The sequence below is a fragment of the Staurois parvus genome, unplaced genomic scaffold (assembly GCF_062004578.1).
Source record: "Staurois parvus isolate SC_StPar_1 unplaced genomic scaffold, SC_StPar_1.0 ptg001680l, whole genome shotgun sequence".
Lineage (NCBI taxonomy): Eukaryota > Metazoa > Chordata > Amphibia > Anura > Ranidae > Staurois > Staurois parvus.
The window spans coordinates 220,431-240,168 of record NW_028319476.1 but is presented as its reverse complement, the minus strand read 5'-3'; the positions used below and the strand labels follow the sequence as shown (position 1 = coordinate 240,168).

At 43.2% G+C, this 19,738-nt stretch overlaps 1 protein-coding gene across 2 annotated transcripts in view; it reads right to left on the bottom strand.

Moving 5' to 3' along the window:
• The window catches only part of LOC149434774 (solute carrier family 23 member 2), a 229,184-nt gene that overhangs the window by 85,005 nt on the left and 124,441 nt on the right, over positions 1 to 19,738 (bottom strand). For both annotated transcript variants that reach the window (XM_089663408.1, XM_089663409.1), the window contains one exon: positions 11,997 to 12,095. In XM_089663408.1, the coding sequence (XP_089519534.1) occupies positions 11,997 to 12,095 (99 nt within the window). The remainder of the gene's footprint in view (positions 1 to 11,996; positions 12,096 to 19,738) is intronic.

Here is a 19,738-nt window from a genome sequence, read left to right as displayed (position 1 = left end):
TACAATTGTTTAAGATAATTTATTTAAAAAAAACAAAAAAAACCCAAAAAGGTGTAAAATAAATGGATCAGAACACTAGATGTCATCAAAACATGTTTAAGTGGGAGAAAGGCCTTGTTGGGCACATGTGAGAGGCATCAAGTGGCTTAACGCACAAAGATAAATCCCCAGTCCATAATACAACAACTAACAAATAAAACAGTGATGTAAATGATCAATATCAGCACTCTTGGCTGTATGGAGAATAGCAGGATAAATCAACCAAAAGCCTGAAGCTGGCCATAGACGGTTTGAATCTCTGCCAGTTCAGCAGGGACAGCCGAGATGTGAACCATGCATGGGTAGGCTGAATGTACCCAAGTAGACCGATTGATCAACTAGGGTACAACCAGCCTGTCAGATTTTACATGTGACACTGAGACACTTGTAACACTGAGAACACAGGAAGCTGTGACACCGAGAGCACAAACAAAGCCTATATTCAGACACATGGAAGTACCTGCACAGCAATCATGCTATAAAATTAAGGGAAAGGTTCAATTTAAATAACCTTAGTTCATTATAAGTCAGGGAAACTCTCCAACCCAAGAAGATTTATCTTAGTTAACCAACTGCAGAAGAAACAGGTTTTGCAGGTTTTCCTAGACCAGTGTTTCTCAACCTTTTTTTAGTCAAGGCACCCTTTAAAATTATGGACAATGTCAAGGCACCCTCTAAAATTATGGACAGTCCCAAGGCACCCTTTATGGACGGGTCTTGAGGAACCCCATTCTAAAAAACTATAATAATTATATTTATATTATAATATAAATTATATTAATTTATATTATAATAGTTTTATATAACACAGCAACATCCACACATGTAGGACACCCAACGTTAGAGGTAATTTATTCTTCCAAAGCAAATACACTTTTGCATGCTGGTGCTGACTAGCATCCCATTGTTTCTCTTCTCCCTCAGTTTTTCTCCATTACTGAGCTAATGTGACCCCAGTACTGATGGAGAGGGGTAGGGGAGAGTCAAACAAGGATGCTGTGCAGGTAATCAACATCCTCCTTAACTGATGTCATTGGTTGTCAGGATGCCGGTGGCTAGAAGGTTGTAATGGTGCACAATGAAAACATGTGGCTTTGTGTAACTAAAAGGCAGGCTTGTTTCACCTGCTGGTTTGTATACAAGTTTTGGGCAATTTGTAGATATTTTGCCAAGGCACCCCTGAAGAAACCTCAAGGCACCCTGGTTGAGAAAGGCTGTCCTAGACACTCATGATTGTTATACCTAGGTAAAGCTGGCTACCAGTGATGTGATATGAGCAGGCAAGTGTGTGCACTGCTCATCTGGGAGGTTAGACCTTGATCTCTCGGAACCTTAAGAAAATGGATGTTTGGAAAATACTGAAGTATGTAGACAGCTTCTGGTTTCTGCACACATTCCTTGCTGATCAATATCAGTGAAAAATTAACTAAATTAACTTTACTCCACTAATAGGTAGTGCAGCTGTCAGACAGCCGAGACATTAATGCACTGAAACACTCACCAATGTGTGATGTCCAGCTTCAGGATGAGACTGTCATCCATAAACATTGGAGTCACCCATACTGTGAGGTTAGCCAATTTACAGCCTATCCATTCACAAAGCACTTCCACAGATATGGGTGATGTGCTCACTGAATTGGGCCTCCACTTTTCCCTGTACTTTTGGTGGTTAGCACATACCTTTCCATACTCTTCCAAAGCACAGGAATTCAAGTGAAATAATTCCAGGGGTGCAGCTTAAGTAGGTTCAATTCACCATGTCTCCTGTTATCTAACCAACAGGAAGCATTGTTTGAAATACAACAAATAACAATAAAGAGTTTACGGTTTGTGTGTGACTTGTGTACATCAGAGTTGTCTCTGAAAAAGGCCCTCAAACATTTTTCTTACCATTATAACTGTCAGAGACTAACAAAGATAAAAGACTGGAGTGTAAATTCTACATGACACTTATGCAAGTGACATTTTTAACCCCTTCACGCCTAACGGTAAAACAAATCTAAATGCCTAAGCACAATTTTGCAACATTGACGTGTTAGTAAAACTGTACATATCACAACTACTTTGTACATCCAGGTGAATTATACCTTGGTTTTTTTTTCAGGACAAATTGGGCTTTCATTTGATGGTAAATGGTAATGGATATCTACTGATTTTTTTTTTAATTATCAAAGGAAACCTGGCCCAAAATAGTAAAAAAAAAAAAATCATTTTTTTAAATTTAGCTGTATATTTCTTGTTACTACCATAACCTACCACCAAAGAACAACCCAAAATAAATTCTCCAGCTCTTGATGATTGCAACGATACCATATATGTATATGTTATTTGTTGTTTGTACCCGTAGTACAGCCCAGAAACAATAGTGCACATTTTTTTTTTTTTTACCTAAAACACATGTACAACAATTTTTTTTTTAAAATCCTGACCTTTGACCTTGACTCAAACACTTACCCTGGCACTGAACTAGATCCACTTACCCTGGCACTGAACTAGATCCACTTACCCTGACACTGAACTAGATCACACCTTGATCTAGGTATTTTTTTCTTTATTTTTTCTTTTATTTTTTAATATTTATTTTAATTTTTTTTACAAACCTTTTTTTTTCCCTCTCTATGCCAGGAGTTAGAGAGATACAATGTATCTCTCTCCTCCATTCATAGAGAGAAAAAAAAACAAAAAAAAACAGGGGGCCGAGCTGTACAGTGACTGATCACTGTCATAGCCAATCAGAGGCTATCACAGCGATCATGTGACCCGGAATCGGGAGACCCAGGTTCTGATCGTTAGAATGGGACCCGGTGCTCTCAATGACACTGCGGTCTTTGTGCTGGGAGCACGCCATGCTCCCAGCAGAAAGACAGCTATGCAAATATGCGGTCCCACGGAAAAAAGCCCAGTTCTGTGAGGCCGCATATTTGTGTTACATTGGTGTCAAGGGGTTAAACATCCCAATGAACATACATCTCAAGTTAACTATCAGTTTATGCAGTCTTCTCTTAAATCTCTTAACGATAGGGTACCGATCCCTTCCAGTAATCGAATCCAATCATCCTGGAATGTGTCAATGCAAATGCTAATGGTCAAAAAACATGATGGGGATGTGAAAAGATGTGAAACTACCTTGTTATAATTACATATTCCAATCCCCATGGTGTCATGAAGTGTGGGACAGGCAAGCTTTTGAGTTACATGGCTGAAGGGTTCAAACTGCTATTAAAATGCTGAGGTAAAGATGTTAAAAGGCAATTATAAGTAGATGAGAGATGGCCGGTGTCAAATGCTCCTTTATGTATTTGTATACAGTTATTCAGTTTGACATAGATGGCCTCTTTCACATCTCTTGCAAAACATTTGTATTCTTTATGTAAAATTCTTGTTTCCCTTTTCCTTAAAAAGTGTTAATAAACCCAGGGCCCGGCATTCACTGGTCTCCACAGTACACAGAACATGGAAATGCAATTATTTTAGTAAATATAAACTACCGTTTCTCATCAACAGTATATAGCAGTCTTGTGACTATCGGTGTCTGGCCAAAAAATTTTTAAAGCGTGTAGGAGGAGTTTTCATTCTCCTATAGCTGTCCTATGAGGCTGCATGACCCCTGACCCTCTGTCTGGACAGTGCCAATCACAGGTACTACAGCGAGAATAATAACACTGTTCAACAGGTAAAAAGTTTTGGGCATAAAATTAGCTAATCTTACATAATTTTGGGGTGCTGAAAACGAAAATGACCCTAAAAAATGTTGATTGGCTCTAGTTTCCATGATATATTCACTCATCTAATGACGTAAGCCATTCAAAATTATGATGCAACTTCAGCTGCATATTGCGCAATTGATACTGGTGACCAATAGAAAATTGCATGTATACTGAGATGATGCAATATTAGCCTTTAATTGCATCACTTCACTGCATAAAAGCTGCAGTATCTGTAGCTGATTGTAGTTCGACAGCGTCTTTACATTTCGTTTTATGCTTATATAGGCTACTCAGTAATGCCTCGAACTTGTGTGAATAAAGCAGATAATTTCTGCTATATCTGCGGTGAAATAACTTTTATCTCACAAAAAAGGAGGATAACAGGAATGATTAAGAAAGCCTACAACTTGTATTTTGGCTGCAAGATAGGAGACCAGGACAAGAGCTGGGCACCACATATATGCTGCAATTCTTGTGGGACGGCACTGGAGCAATGGTTGAATGGAAAAAAGGCATCTATGCCTTTCGCTGTGCCAATGATTTGGAGAGAGCCAACAGATCATGTTAGTAATTGTTACTTTTGTATGGTGCCTCCAATTGTAAAAGGGCTAAATAAGAAGAAAAAGTTATCTGTGCACTATCCAAATATTCCATCGGCAATACGTCCAGTTCCTCATGGAGAGGGGCTACCAATTCCTAAAGCACCAGAATCCTTCGTGGTTGAGTCAAGTGAGGAAGAACCTGAAGCGTGTAGTCACGTGCAGTTGTAAGAGATAGCCCTTTCCTCGAATACAAGAGAAAAGCCAAGAGAAGCAAAACCGACACAAACTGAAGACAAAACTAGTGAGAATCCTAAGTATTAAAATGATTCAACTTAGCTTATGGCTATAATTTTTCTTGGTAATCCTATGCAATATATTATGCCATTTAGGCTTTGTTATGTAGTCAATATCACTTGCTTTATATTTGTGGAAAGACATCTATCTATATAATTATTGTGCATTATGTAGTCATTACGCCTATAGTAGAAAACTTTCCGTTTACAGAAAAACTAGAGCCAATTGACAAATTTCATTGTTATATTTGAACTCAGAATGTGAAATTCATTAAGAAATGGATCCTTTTGTTTCCAAAACTGGCAAAAAATAAAAATTTGTTGAACAGTGTAATCATGCTTTACTGCAATGGGTTTAGTAACACTTTAAAAGTGTAGGGCTGGCAATAGATGCCTTATTTTGTTTTTGATCAGCTCTCTACAAATTTCCCCCATCCACAAATGCGAGAACGATGGCAGAATCTTCCACATTGTGCCATTGTGTTCTGACACCGGGATTCCTCCACTGTCAGAATACACTGATTATGTGATCAATCGGCTGTAGCTGGCTGATTGAAAAAAACATTTCCAACAGTCCCATTTGACAGATTAGAATAAACTGTCAAGCAGGAACAGCCATAGATGCCACAAAATATGGCCAGCTCCAGCTGAACCGGATGAGTTTTGATGCATCTACAGAGCTGGTTCTCAACCTGTGGGTCGGGACCCCTTTGGGGGTCAAACGACCCTTTCACAGTGGTCACCTAAGACCATTGGAAAACACATTTCCAATGTGTAAAGAGCAGCTACTGTGTAGAAAGCAGCTACTGTGTTGAAAGCAGCTACTGTGTTGAAAGCAGCTACTGTGTTGAAAGCAGCAGTATTGGAGGTAAAACGACACTTCATGAATTATAATTACTGGGTAAATAATTTTATGGTTGGGGAACACCACAACATGAGGAACTGTATTAAAGGGTCGCGGCATTATGAAGGTTGAGAACCATTGATCTACAGGCAGCCTAATAGTATTTACCTTCAGATTTCACCCACCTATGGTGGGCCATCCATTCCGAATACTGCCTACTATACTTTCGGAAAACAAACACAGCATTCGGGCGTGGTCTCTTACAGGCCAGTAATTAATCAGTGGGTGGCTACTTACTGCAATGTCTATATTCATGATAGAACTACAGTCTGGTGGCTGTTGCAGCCTGAAAGCCATCACCAATTCTATTACTCTCAGAGACAAAATGGGGGCGATTTATTAAAGCTGGTTCACTCAGAATGTGGTGCACCTGTACATGGTAGCCAATCAGCTTCTAACCTCACCTTGTTCAATGAAGCTTTGGCAATAAAACCTGGAAGCTAATTGGTTTCTATGCGAAGTGCACCTGATTTTGCACTCTCCAGATTTAGTAAATAAACGCCAATATGTCTGGCTGACTCGCTCTCAAGAGTCTGCATTGATCACAGTTACATCAACCGTAAGCCATGCCAAATAAGTTTTTCAATTTGCATATTTTGTAAAACAATTCTCATCTTCCCATATTCATTTGGTATAAAGAATCAGAATCTGTTACTACATCTGTACTATAATTATGGCTTGTATACATTTTTATTGCCTCCAGACAGCATATATTTTAATGGCTCACATGAAAACTGGTTAAACAAGCTTGCTTTAGAACATTTAATCATAAAGAAAATGAATGTGTACCCTTGGTATCCCAAACCACCACAAACTGTTACCTGGACTGTACATTTAGTACCCCCATGTTCCTGCACATTTACATTTAATTCTACAGTCCCAGGAGATTCCGAACCCAGGGCAAACAAGTTGCCAATTTTGCACAGAGACTGCGAGGCCTTGCTGTGGCACAATTTTGCCCGTCATGTTTCCATAAAAGCAATTTAAATTTATTAGCCAACAGGGATGTGCAGGGGAAACGCAAACAGGCCACACAACCATGCAAGTTAAAATCTGTGTAACAGAGTTCCACCTGTTTTGGGCCTTAATGGGGTCCTATGGAAATCCATTTTTACGATGTTTAAGAATACCATTTATATGAAAAATATGGCCAAAGCTTTTTAGGCCTTACTTCTCCTATGGATCACAGAATTGCAGGTTGTTCTGCACTCCTGTGGCCCACGTTCAATAACAGCGGGCTAAAGTCAACTGTTGGTTGACGTCACTCAGCTGGTCCAGGCTCTGGAAAGATCCTGACTTTACAATCAGGATCCACCCAGATGCCTGGACCAGCAGCTGCCTCAGCCTCTTAATGAGCCGAGAAGCTGACCCATCAGCTCCCGACCCTCCACTGCCTTGTGCTCCAATAAGCGCTTTCTGCTCACTAAAGGCTGAGAACTGAGCGATCAGTGGTCTTTCATCGCTCAGTTCTTAGTCTTAGAAGTGATGGGGGACTGGTGCAATGACCAATGACATAATTTCTTTTTTTCAGAAACCCATACTTCTCTTAAGTTTTGCATATGCTTCCAGAGACAACTTATCTTTTTACAGTTACTAAAACCAACAATAAAAATTACAAAAACGAAAAGAAAAATGTAGGCATTTTTGGTGGAAGGCACTGAGCTATAAGGGATTTAGTTAAATTCTTGTGAGTTTGTTTTAGCTTCCTTAGAGGATAACAATGGGTTTGCACTGGTGCTTTATGAAGTATACAAGACAACAGATGGTTCAGTGCTGACTGACATGAGCTTTCCCGGCCTTGCCTCAGGCGTCCTGAGAGCCGAAATTGTATTTCATGCTGAGAGACCAAGAAGCACAGAATGGTCAAAGATTTAATATCTAACACTGGAAGAAATGTAATCACAGCAGCGTAAGGAGAAACCTCACAAACCAAAAAGAAGTGTTAGCAATAATGGATTAATGAGGAAGGATTCAAAACTGCCAGATATCTATGTCGGCCCTAGGCAGGAATGATGAAGTTCAGGTAAGAATGCTGACCCCCCCACACCCACCAAACCAATTTAACGCTTGCCGGGAGGACACAATCATATGCTGTGGCACTATGACCTCTAAACCAGAAGAGCTCAGCTACTTTGAAAGCTAATGTCACTGAGCTCGGGCAATAAAGATACATGAATGGTTCCAGCATGTTAGATCATGTAAAGCTGAGCATACAAGAGCAGATTTTTGAACGAACGTTCATGCGAATATTTGTGTGAAAATTCTCAGTACATTAGCTTGATGGATGTCATTCAAAAGTAGCTCCAAATTTCATTTGTACAAGGTAAATAATCCAGCGCAGGAGAGCCGTTCTGTTGCCGTATATGTAGGTTATACAGTCAGCAAGTGGTTAATGCTCAATTTCAGAATGAATGGACTTTACCAAATGACTTCTATATTCACTGTTAGAAATATGTTCGTTAAAGAAAAAAAAATATCTATCCTGCTCCTTTAAGTTCTTGTCATTGCAAAAGAAAAAAAATATCTATCCTGCTCCTTTAAGTTCTTGTCATTGCAATTGAAAAGCAAACATCAATTTGACTCCATTAACAACTAGAAAATTGAACAAATCTTCTCAAAACAAAAAATTCAAACAAAAGTCTACTAGTGTATACAGTGGTGTATTTTGGTTTTGTGCTGCCCTAGGCAAGACTAAAACTGGGCACCCCCCACATCTAAATTTGTACCACCCTTTCATCTGCAAACTCCACCCCTTCATCTTCTTCCTCTTTAGGCTCCACCTCTTCCTATTAGAGCTCCACCCACAGACGATGGGGTGCTATTCCTCCCACTGACACCAATGATGGGGCGCTATTCCTCACACACTGACACCAATGATGGGGCACTATTGCTCACAAACTGACACCAATGATGGGGCGCTATTCCTCACACACTGACACCAATGATGGGGCGCTATTTCTCACACACTGACACCAATGATGGGGCACTATTGCTCACACACTGACACCAATGATGGGGCGCTATTCCTCCCACTGACACCAATGATGGGGCACTATTCCTCACACACTGACACCAATGATGGGGCACTATTCCTCACACACTGACAATAATGATGGGGCACTATTCCTCCCACTGACACCAATGATGGGGCACTATTCCTCCCACTGACACCAATGATGGGGTACTATTTCTCCCACTGACACCAATGATGGGGTACTATTCCTCCCACTGACACTAATGATGGGGCACTATTCCTCCCACTGACACCAATGATGGGGTGCCCCATCATTGGTGTCAGTGGGAGGAATCGTGCCCCATCATTGGTGTCAGTGGGAGGAATCCTGCCCCACCATTGGTGTCAGTGGGAGGAATCCTGCCCCATCATTGGTGTCAGTGGGAGGAATCCTGCCCCATCATTGGTGTCAGTGGGAGGAATCCTGCCCCACCATTGGTGTCAGTGGGAGGAATCCTGCCCCATCATTGGTGTCAGTGGGAGGAATCCTGCCCCATCACTGGTGTCAGTGGGAGGAATCCTGCCCCATCATTGGTGTCAGTGGGAGGAATCGTGCCCCATCATTGGTGTCAGTGGGAGGAATCCTGCCCCATCATTGGTGTCAGTGGGAGGAATCCTGCCCCATCATTGGTGTCAGTGGGAGGAATCGTGCCCCATCAATGGTATCAGTGGGAGGAATCGTGCTCCATCATTGGTGTCAGTGGGAGGAATCGTGCCTCATCATTGGTATCAGCGGGAGGAATAGTGCCCCATCATTGGTGTCAGCGGGAGGAATAGTGCCCCATCTTTAGTGTCAGTGGGAGGAATAGTGCCCCATCTTTAGTGTCAGTGGGAGGAATAGTGCCCCATCAATGGTATCAGTGGGAGGAATCGTGCCCCATCATTGGTGTCAGTGGGAGGAATCGTGCCCCATCATTGGTGTCAGTGGGAGGAATAGTGCCCCATCTTTAGTGTCAGTGGGAGGAATAGTGCCCCATCATTGGTGTCAGTGGGAGGAATAGTGCCCCATCTTTAGTGTCAGTGGGAGGAATAGTGCCCCATCATTGGTGTCAGTGGGAGGAATAGTGCCCCATCTTTAGTGTCAGTGGGAGGAATAGTGCCCCATCTTTAGTGTCAGTGGGAGGAATAGTGCCCCATCATTGGTGTCAGATGGAGGAATAGTGCCCCATCATTGGTGTCAGAGGGAGGCATAGTGCCCCATCATTGGTGTCAGAGGGAGGCATAGTGTCCCATCATTGGTGTCAGTAGGAGGCATAGTGCCCCATCATTGGTGTCAGTAGGAGGAATAGTGCCCCATCATTGGTGTCAGTAGGAGGAATAGTGCCCAATCATTGGTGTCAGAGGAGTGATTCCTCCCACACTGACACTAATGATGGGGCACTATTACTCCCACTGATACAATTATACTTACATCACGTGCTGACCCCTGCTCCAGCCCGGGCTTCCACCTTCAGGCCCATCAGCTGTCTTCCTCCAGCCACTCTCCTCCTCTTCACCGGCTCCAGCTGCTCCCTCACTCGATCTTTAATCTTCGCGCTGCCACTCAGCAACTCCTTTCCAAGCTCCGCCTCCTCACCTGTGATTGGCCGCCTGTGTGACTTTTCTGAGCTACAGATCTGGTGGCCAATCGCGATCAAGATCCAGGAAGATGAAGACACCGGACAGACACCTTCTTCACCCCTCCTCCAGCAACGCCTTGTGGACCAGATCGACGTGGGACACGGAGTCGCAGACCAGGTAAGACACAGCAGCCCCTGTCCCTTTCCCACGGAAGTGTCCCTTCCGTGAAAAGGGGGGGGGGCGCTGCCGCCGTGCCGCCCCCCCCCCCTCCTGAAAAGCGCTGCCCCCCTGAAAAGTGCCGCCCTAGGCAAATGCCTTGTTTGCCTCGCAGCAAATACGCCCCTGAGTGTATACCTAGCTTGACTTACACATTCTCCTGCCTAGGAAGTCTAAAGAGTGCGCCTGTGTTGGTATCAATAATAGACAATCAAATCAACATAGTATTGGCAGCCTCCCTCATTTGTATACAAAAAGCAGGACGAGCCGGCAACTCCAAAATGCTGTGATCAGTGCTACTTGCCGAAACCTGCTTTTATGCCACTCCTGTATCACTAATAAAGCTTCCATGTGGATTTTGGAGTTGCTGTCTCTTCCTGCTTTTTGTATCCTGTATCCAGTGTTTGGAGGACACTTTGGAGTCCCACTGCTGAATCAGGTGTGTTTCCTGTTCGAGCGCTGATTTTCTGCTATCATACGCCCTCATTTGTATATCTGGCACATACCAGTTTTAGAAGGGAAGCACAGAGAGGTTTTCCTTGGATTCTACACTACCTTTCACTGCTGTTACTGGAGCTTACAGGGTTACACTTCTGTTCTCATTTAGAACTGACCTTTTTCAGTAAAAAATATTTGATCAATGAATGCAAAACATTACCTGTGATATCTCTAAAATCCTGAAAAATGCTCCTTAAAACAATGCAAAAACGAATGATGTGCAACAAACTGTAGCAAACGTATTTCAACTTTTGCCATGTTCATTTTATTTGCTGCATTCACTGCCATCAGACTTGTGTGGTCAAAGCATGCGTCTTAAGTCAATTCTGCCTTCCATTACCATATGTTTCATTTCAAGACAAATAAGGGAAGGTGAAGGCCCACTAATCTCAATAACCTAAATCTGTCACCAGCACACATGTACCAGACATGCTTTCATGCACACAGTGGTATGCACCTATGCCAAGATCAAAATATATTATTCTACCAAACAACATTTCAAAATGTTTACTTGCAAACCAAAACTGCCAACGGAAGGGGAGATGATCTTCAAGGACAAGACAGTGGTCAACTTACTAAAAACTAAACACTTTTGCCTCTGGAATGGCAGATGACTCGCTGTACCAGAACTCTAATGGGGAGGGCTTGCTGTCTCCTCCTCAGTGTGGGTGCTAAGCAAATACTACTTATCTGAGGCACTTTAGAGATGTAGTGCAAGCGCCCAGAAAAAATGTGGTAACTTCACTGTTTTAATAAAAATAAAGGGTAATGCCAAGGTGAGAAAAACTTTACACAGTCAGCAAAAAGCATTTGGGGTGGATAATAGAACAACTGAATACAGGTAATTAAGTCCACTCAAGCCTTGGCAGAAAGCAACGTCCACATGCCTCATGTTTTGGAAAGGTTAGCATCTGTGCTTTACACCAACCTGCTAGGTTAATATAACTGACATCTAAATATTTGGGTTTGGGGAGTAAAAGAGGAAAAAAATATGGAACAGCAGCAAAGTGATTTTCTTTCAGCATCAATTATTTTCCTGGTGACCATTGTCAAGGGGCTAGAAAATCCAAAATGTTACAGTTGTCCCCAGAACTGGAATAGAAGGGAAACGATACCCCTGTACACTTTGTGTAGTATTTTTCAATAGGAAGTGAATGGAAAACTCTCCAAAAGGAAAGACAGACATAAAAAAAACAAACAAAAAAAAAGGCATCACACACCAACCTTTTCTGCAATTCCACTTTCAGTTGTATAAATAGCCATTAATTCTGTGTCTTCCGTATCCTGGTCAACAGTGGACGCGGCACCTCCATTTATAACCACCTACACATTAAGAGAGGAATCAAAGAGGAATCAGTCAGAAAATATGTTTCATCATCACCAAAATTAAAATAAGTAAATAATTTCACTACAAAAATGTCCAGGTATATCAAAAAAGTTGCTAATTTTCTAAATGGATGAAGCACACACAAATTAAGCTTCACACACTAAACTTCTAAATGGACAAGACTTGCATACCCTCAAAGCAAGTAGATCCTTTATTAGACCTGGACTAGGAAGATGGTATTTTTTCTGTGGCTTGTTTCTACAGGCAGTGCAGACAAATGAAACTTAAAACCGTAATGTCAAACCAGAACTTTTTTTTTTATAGTTTTGGATAGAGTACAGAAGGAGTAGAACTTCTGTTTTTACTGCTATCCAGAGCTCTGTCAGGGAGATTTCCTCTGACTATGCATGAGCATGATCTTCAAACTGTTCAGACTAGGATCTGGACGCATGATCAAGAAGCATGTAAACCTGTAGCTGTGGGGTAGGGAACGCCCCGGTTTCAGATGACTGGACTGTACAAGCATCAGCCTCCATCTGGGTTGGCAAACTTGGGTTCAGATCCTAGTCTGAACATGGCTGAATTCTTCACTACTGCTGAATAAAGGTTTCACCAGAAACAAGTGAGGAAAAACCTTCAAAAGAGGTACCCAGAAACAGAAATATGAAAGAGGTTTTAAGTATCTCCAACTTTTAACAATAAATAAATAAATAAAAGCAGTAAAAGTCAGCAGGACGAGAAGAAGGGAAATCTCTCCAACAGAGCCCCAGATCGCAGTAAAAACAAACAGTGTGAACAAATTTACAGAAGAAGGAATGCGGGAAATACCTCATACCTGCTTGCGGTTCCTTCCGTTCAATCACAGACTGGTGGGAGAACAGATTTAGGTTGATGTCATACTTGTGACCCCACCACTGGTGAAAACCTTCTAGTAGCAGGACACTATGGAGGACACAGCTGGGGTGTGAAATACTCACCTGCTTGCATGTGTAGTTCTTGCTTGCTGGATGATCGAGGTAATGCTCTCTTGCCAGTGACTTACATGTTAAAGTTTTCAACAATGAGGGAGCAACCTCTCACTGATCCAGCTGGAGATGAAGCAACACATACAAGCAAGAAGTGTTCTCACCAGCTACAGGATTGCTAAAAAATGATGGAAGCAGTGACCAGCAAATGGATTACTAAACTATGAAGAAAGGATCACAAGTATGACATTAATATTATACAGGTCTTATATAGTGCCATAAATGTGTGCAGCGCTGTACAACATAGCATGAACCCAAGAAAGTGGAACCATTTTCTTCCTATTGTCACCCATCCAATGATCTCACTATAGGAAGGGTGCTGAGGTATGGATATTATGTAATATTTGACTTTTAACTGGACCTGAGTAAGATTTTTGCCTGAAGTATAATTTCATTATTCAGTTTATTAGTTTCCAACTATATTTAATTAATCCACAGAAAGAAATGGCCCAAAACATGGAAAACATTTTCAGTATTACAGTGCACTTTAACACACTGTGTTGTACTGGAAGGTCTTATCATACTGGTAAACACTGCTGCACATAGATAACGCTTACTACAAGTAGAATTGTCTTTTTTTTTTTAATGATTTTCAGCACGCTACAACTACAAATATTTCAATTTTCCTTGTACCGAAGGTTAAATGACAATGGCTGGCTGTAAACAGCTCAATAAAAGCAAGTCATTTTCAGTATCATTTGCTATTATCAGACCATACTGCAAGACGAGACAGTGAACACCTCAGCCAGTTGGAGCCTTTCATTACTGCATATGAGCAACATTCAATTCGGCAAAGTATTGACTATGCCACTTTAACTCTTGGATGATAACCGCGTGCCCCACTAAAGTCATGCAAACGGTTGCATACCTTTGGAAAAATGGTTATATCATATTTCCATAATTGATTAGTCAGCCTGCTTACAGAATCCATTATTTGTTTAAATATCAGGAAATACAGTGCAATACATACAGCTCAGTACACCATAATACATACATGTCAGTAAATGCCTGAGAACTTGTGAATGTGTGAGGAGCAATGCCTTGTGGGACATGTAGTCCTGGGCAGGAGAAGGAATTGAGTGTTTTTAGAGGCAGAAGTTTTTTTTACCTTGCTATAGGGGAACTCTATACTTTGTGGCTTGTTATAGGGGTACTCTGAAGCAGGAGAAGGCCAGAGGTACTGGTGGGGGACCCCAAAAGAGGAGAATCAGGGCTCAACAAATCCCAGGTGCTAGGTTGCCATGGCAACTAGAAATTGCAACCTGATGCCTGAGTTCACACATTGCTTCCTATTGACTTCAATGCAAAAATCGCCTCCCATTGACTGCAATGCAAAATCGCCTACCATTGACTTCAATGCAAAATTGGAACAGTAAACTAAACTCGTATTAACCCACTAAAATCCATGTCAAACCATTGAAAACATTTTTATATAATTAGGCCACTGAGAATTGCTAAAAATTCAAAAAAGAACAATTAACATCCACTTCTATGTTGAGTCCTTTGGGGGCCATAGTTCCTAGCTGGTAAATCCATTGAGCTTCATTTTGGGATATGGCCTTTTTCATGTTGGTACTTTGCCAGTGTTTATCCACCTGATCTATTCCACAAAATTTTAATTGTATGGGGTACCTATTGTGATGAATTCTGACGTGGTTGAATAGGCTTTGGTTGCAAAATCCCTTTTTTACATTATTAATATGCTCCCTTAGCCTAATCCTCAGTTCTCTGGTAGTTCTATCTACATATTGTAGGCCACACATACATTCTAATAAACAGGTAACGCATGTGCTACTATATGTGATGAACTTTCTTATTTGATGAGATTTTCCTGCAACATTAGATGGAAAGTGTGTAAATTTCTTGCCATCTTTCATACAAGTCTTACACGTTAAGCATTTGTCACAATTAAAAAAAAAAAAAAAAAAAAAAAAAAAAAAAACACTTGATCTGAAATGTCACCTTTTTTTTAGGTGTGTCTGGGACACTAATCTGTCCTTCAATATTGGAGGATGCCTGTAGACAAATTTTAGTCTCTAAGGGAGTACATTAATCAATGATCTCTTTATAGAATGGGCCAGTATTTATTAACAGCTTTTTCTACTTGTTTGTATTGCCTACTGAATTCTAAACTAAAGACAATATCATATTCATCATTTTTCTTTTGTTTTAGACGTTCGTCCCTGTTCATAGTCTTAACCTGATTCTTGATATGTTGTAAGCTCTGTCTTTTGAAGCCCTTTTCTACAAACCTCCTAACAACCTTTTCAGATTATTGGTCAAAGTCTTTATGATCACAATTCTGCCTAATCCACATTATTTGTCCCTTGGGTATTGCTCCCAATCATCTAGGGTGGTGGCCACTTCTGACCGGAATGTAACCATTCCGGTCCGTTTCTTTAAAATGAGTATGTGTACAGAGCCTGTTTTCTTCTAAATTTGTAGATTTCTAGGTCCAAATAATTAACCACTTCAGTGCTATAATTGGCTGTGTGACAGCATACTTGTTTATATTAATTTCCCTCAAAAAGTTCTTTTAAGGAAGTTTCAGATCCCTCTCAGACTAGGAATACATTGTCTATATATCTTTTGTATGCCTCGAGCTCTTTTTTAGGTCTAGGATATACTATGTCTTCCTATTTGATCACGAATATGTTAGCTGCCGTGGAGGCAAACTTAGCCCCAAGGCAACTCCCTTCTTTTGGATGTAAAATTGTTTGTCATAACAAGAATTAATTTTCATGGCTAATTCCAAAATATCTAGCATGAATTCAATCTGCTGGTCTTTTAACTTTGTTTTATTCTTCAAGGCCCATTTCTCTGCCTCTAGGGCATCTTTTTGATTAATATTGGTATACAGAGTGTTCACATCAATAATTGCTAGTATGCATTTATTACTAATTGGTATGGTTTTTAATATACTTATCAATTCCTTACTGTCTTTAACATACGAAGGATAATCTTGAAATTGCTTGAAGGCAGTGGTCTAGATCAGTGGTCGGCAAGCCGCGGCTCGCGAGCCACATGCGGCTCGTTACACAGTTTAATGCGGCTCTTCTGTGTGCCGGGTGCCCGCTCCCCTCCCTCCTCTCGGGCGGCCGCCCCAAAAGTCAGGCAAACTACGGCCCGCATACGGCCCGGCGGAACTTTTAATCCGGCCCGCGGAGCGTGGCAAACATTGGCTGTCAGGATGTAGGCGGGGCAGCGTGACGAACTCCTCTCCTCTCACAGTCCGCCCTGAAGACCGGAACGGCGCGGGAACACGGCGAGAGGAACGCGCGGAGCAAAGGTAAGTGAATTGACACAATATGGGGGATGAATTACTATGGGGGATGAATTACTATATGGGGGATGAATTACTATAGGGGGGATGAATTACTATAGGGGGGATGAATTACTATATGGGGGATGAATTACTATATGGGGGGTGTATTTTCAGTTTTAAAAATGTGGCTCTCAAAATAAATTTCAATCGTGGTTTTGGCGAGATTTGGCTCAGTTGAAAAAAAAGGTTGCCCACCACTGGTCTAGATAATCTCCTACTTGAAGAAGTGAATCCACCCCATTTATATTGGGTCTGCCAAGAAGGTTTCTTGTATCTTTATGGATCTTGGGGACTTGGTAAATTATACGCATTTTTGGTGCTTCTCTTATTAGATATTTAGCTTCTCTGTTATTCAATATAACATCCTTTTGAACTTTTTTTTTTTTTTTTTTACCAACCTTGTCAGTTTAGCTTTCAACTTGTTCTTTGGGTCCCCTTTAACCTCTCTAGCGGTCTGATAATGTCCATTGTTCGGTGCTCAAAGCGGTACTTTTTTTGCATGGAAATATGTATTCTTTTTATTGTAGGCCTGTAATTTTTAGGAATAACTCACTGAAATCTGTACAAGAGTCTAGTAAACATCCCGGGTATGTTACAATTTGAAACACGAAATCATAAATTATAATTTAAATAATCATAAAACATTATAATATAATAATTAGAGATGAGCGAATTATTCAAAAATTCGGTTCGGCTGATTCGCCGAATTCGCCGGAAAAATTCGATTCGATCCGAATATATTCGCCGCGAATTTAACTTATAAAAAGGGTGTTTCTAGGCTTCAGAGAGCCTTTATATTAGTGCAGAACACTGTACCTTTAATTTAAATGCCCTTGGAGTCTGCTGGGGAAGAGAAATAATACTGTCAGTCAGTATGACATGCAGATGAGTGCCGTCGATCTTAGAATCACCGCACACTTCACTCATTTGGCCAGTCACGGGGCCAAAACCAGAGTGTGGAGCCACAGTGTGGCGGTGGAGGCAGCAGCAATGGGAGGCCATACAGCACCCTATGACAAAATGGAACCCACCAGCAGTGTGAGGAGACCTGAAAGTGGCACATGGCAGAGTGTGGCGATGGAGACAGCAGCAATGGGAGGCCGTACAGGGACCCATGACACACTCTGGACCTGGCAGCAGCATGAGGAGGCGGTACAGGGGCCCATGACAGATTACGGGCCTGGCAGCAGCATGGGGAGTCGGTACGGGGGCCCATGGCAGATTACGGGCCTGGCAGCAGCATGAGGAGGCGGTACAGGGGCCCGTGGCAGAGCGTAAGCAGCTAAAATTGAAGGCCATACAGAGGCCTATGTTAAAAAGTCCCCCCAGCAGCAGCGTGGGGAGACGACTATCAAGAGTCCAATGGCAGAGTGGCGGAGCAGAAGCAGCTTCAATTGAAGGCCATACACAGGCCTAGGTTAAAAAGCGGAAGCCGTCAGCAGCGTGAGTAGACGACAGAGGCACATGGCGCAGGGTGGCGGTGGATGCAGCAGTATTCGGAAGCCATACACAGGCCTAGGTTAAAAAGCGGAAGCCGTCAGCAGCGTGAGCAGACGACAGAGACACATGGCGCAGGGTGGCGGTGGAGGCAGCAGCAATGGAAGGCCATACAGCACCCTATCACAAAATGGAACCCACCAACAGTGTAAGGAGACCTGAAAGTGGCACATGGCGCAGGGTGGCGGTGGAGGCAGCAGTATTCGGAAGCCATACACAGGCCTAGGTTTAAAACTGGAACCCAGCAGCGTGAGCAGACGACAGAGGCACATGGCGCAGGGTGGCGGTGGAGGCAGCAGCAATGGAAGGCCATACAGCACCCTATCACAAAATGGAACCCACCAACAGTGTAAGGAGACCTGAAAGTGGCACATGGCGCAGGGTGGCGGTGGAGGCAGCAGTATTCGGAAGACATACACAGGACTAGTTTAAAAAGCGGAAGCCGTCAGCAACGTGAGCAGACGACAGAGGCACATGGCGCAGGGTGGCGGTGGAGGCAGCAGTATTCGGAAGCCATACACAGGCCTAGGTTAAAAAGCGGAAGCCGTCAACAGCGTGAGCAGACGACAGAGGCACATGGCGCAGGGTGGCGGTGGAGGCAGCAGTATTCGGAAGCCATACACAGGCCTAGGTTTAAAACTGGAACCCAGCAGCGTGAGCAGACGACAGAGGCACATGGCGCAGGGTGGCGGTGGAGGCAGCAGCAATGAAAGGCCATACAGCACCCTATCACAAAATGGAACCCACCAACAGTGTAAGGAGACCTGAAAGTGGCACATGGCGCAGGGTGGCGGTGGAGGCAGCAGCATTCGGAAGACATACACAGGACTAGTTTAAAAAGCGGAAGCCGTCAGCAGCGCGAGCAGACGACAGAGGCACATGGCGCAGAGTGGCGGTGGAGGCAGCAGCAATGGAAGGCCATACAGCACCCTATCACAAAATGGAACCCACCAACAGTGTAAGGAGACCTGAAAGTGGCACATGGCGCAGGGTGGCGGTGGAGGCAGCAGTATTTGGAAGACATACACAGGACTAGTTTAAAAAGCGGAAGCCGTCAGCAGCGTGAGCAGACGACAGAGGCACATGGCGCAGGGTGGCGGTGGAGGCAGCAGTATTCGGAAGCCATACACAGGCCTAGGTTAAAAAGCGGAAGCCGTCAGCAGCGTGAGCAGACGACAGAGGCACATGGCGCAGGGTGGCGGTGGAGGCAGCAGTATTCGGAAGCCATACACAGGCCTAGGTTTAAAACTGGAACCCAGCAGCGTGAGCAGACGACAGAGGCACATGGCGCAGGGTGGCGGTGGAGGCAGCAGCAATGGAAGGCCATACAGCACCCTATCACAAAATGGAACCCACCAACAGTGTAAGGAGACCTGAAAGTGGCACATGGCGCAGGGTGGCGGTGGAGGCAGCAGTATTCGGAAGACATACACAGGACTAGTTTAAAAAGCGGAAGCCGTCAGCAGCGTGAGCAGACGACAGAGGCACATGGCGCAGGGTGGCGGTGGAGGCAGCAGTATTCGGAAGCCATACACAGGCCTAGGTTAAAAAGCGGAAGCCGTCAGCAGCGTGAGCAGACGACAGACACATGGCGCAGGGTGGCGGTGGATGCAGCAGTATTCGGAAGCCAAACACAGGCCTCGGTTAAAAAGCGGAAGCCGTCAGCAGCGTGAGCAGACGACAGAGGCACATGGCGCAGGGTGGCGGTGGAGGCAGCAGTATTCGGAAGCCATACACAGGCCTAGGTTTAAAACTGGAACCCAGCAGCGTGAGCAGACGACAGAGGCACATG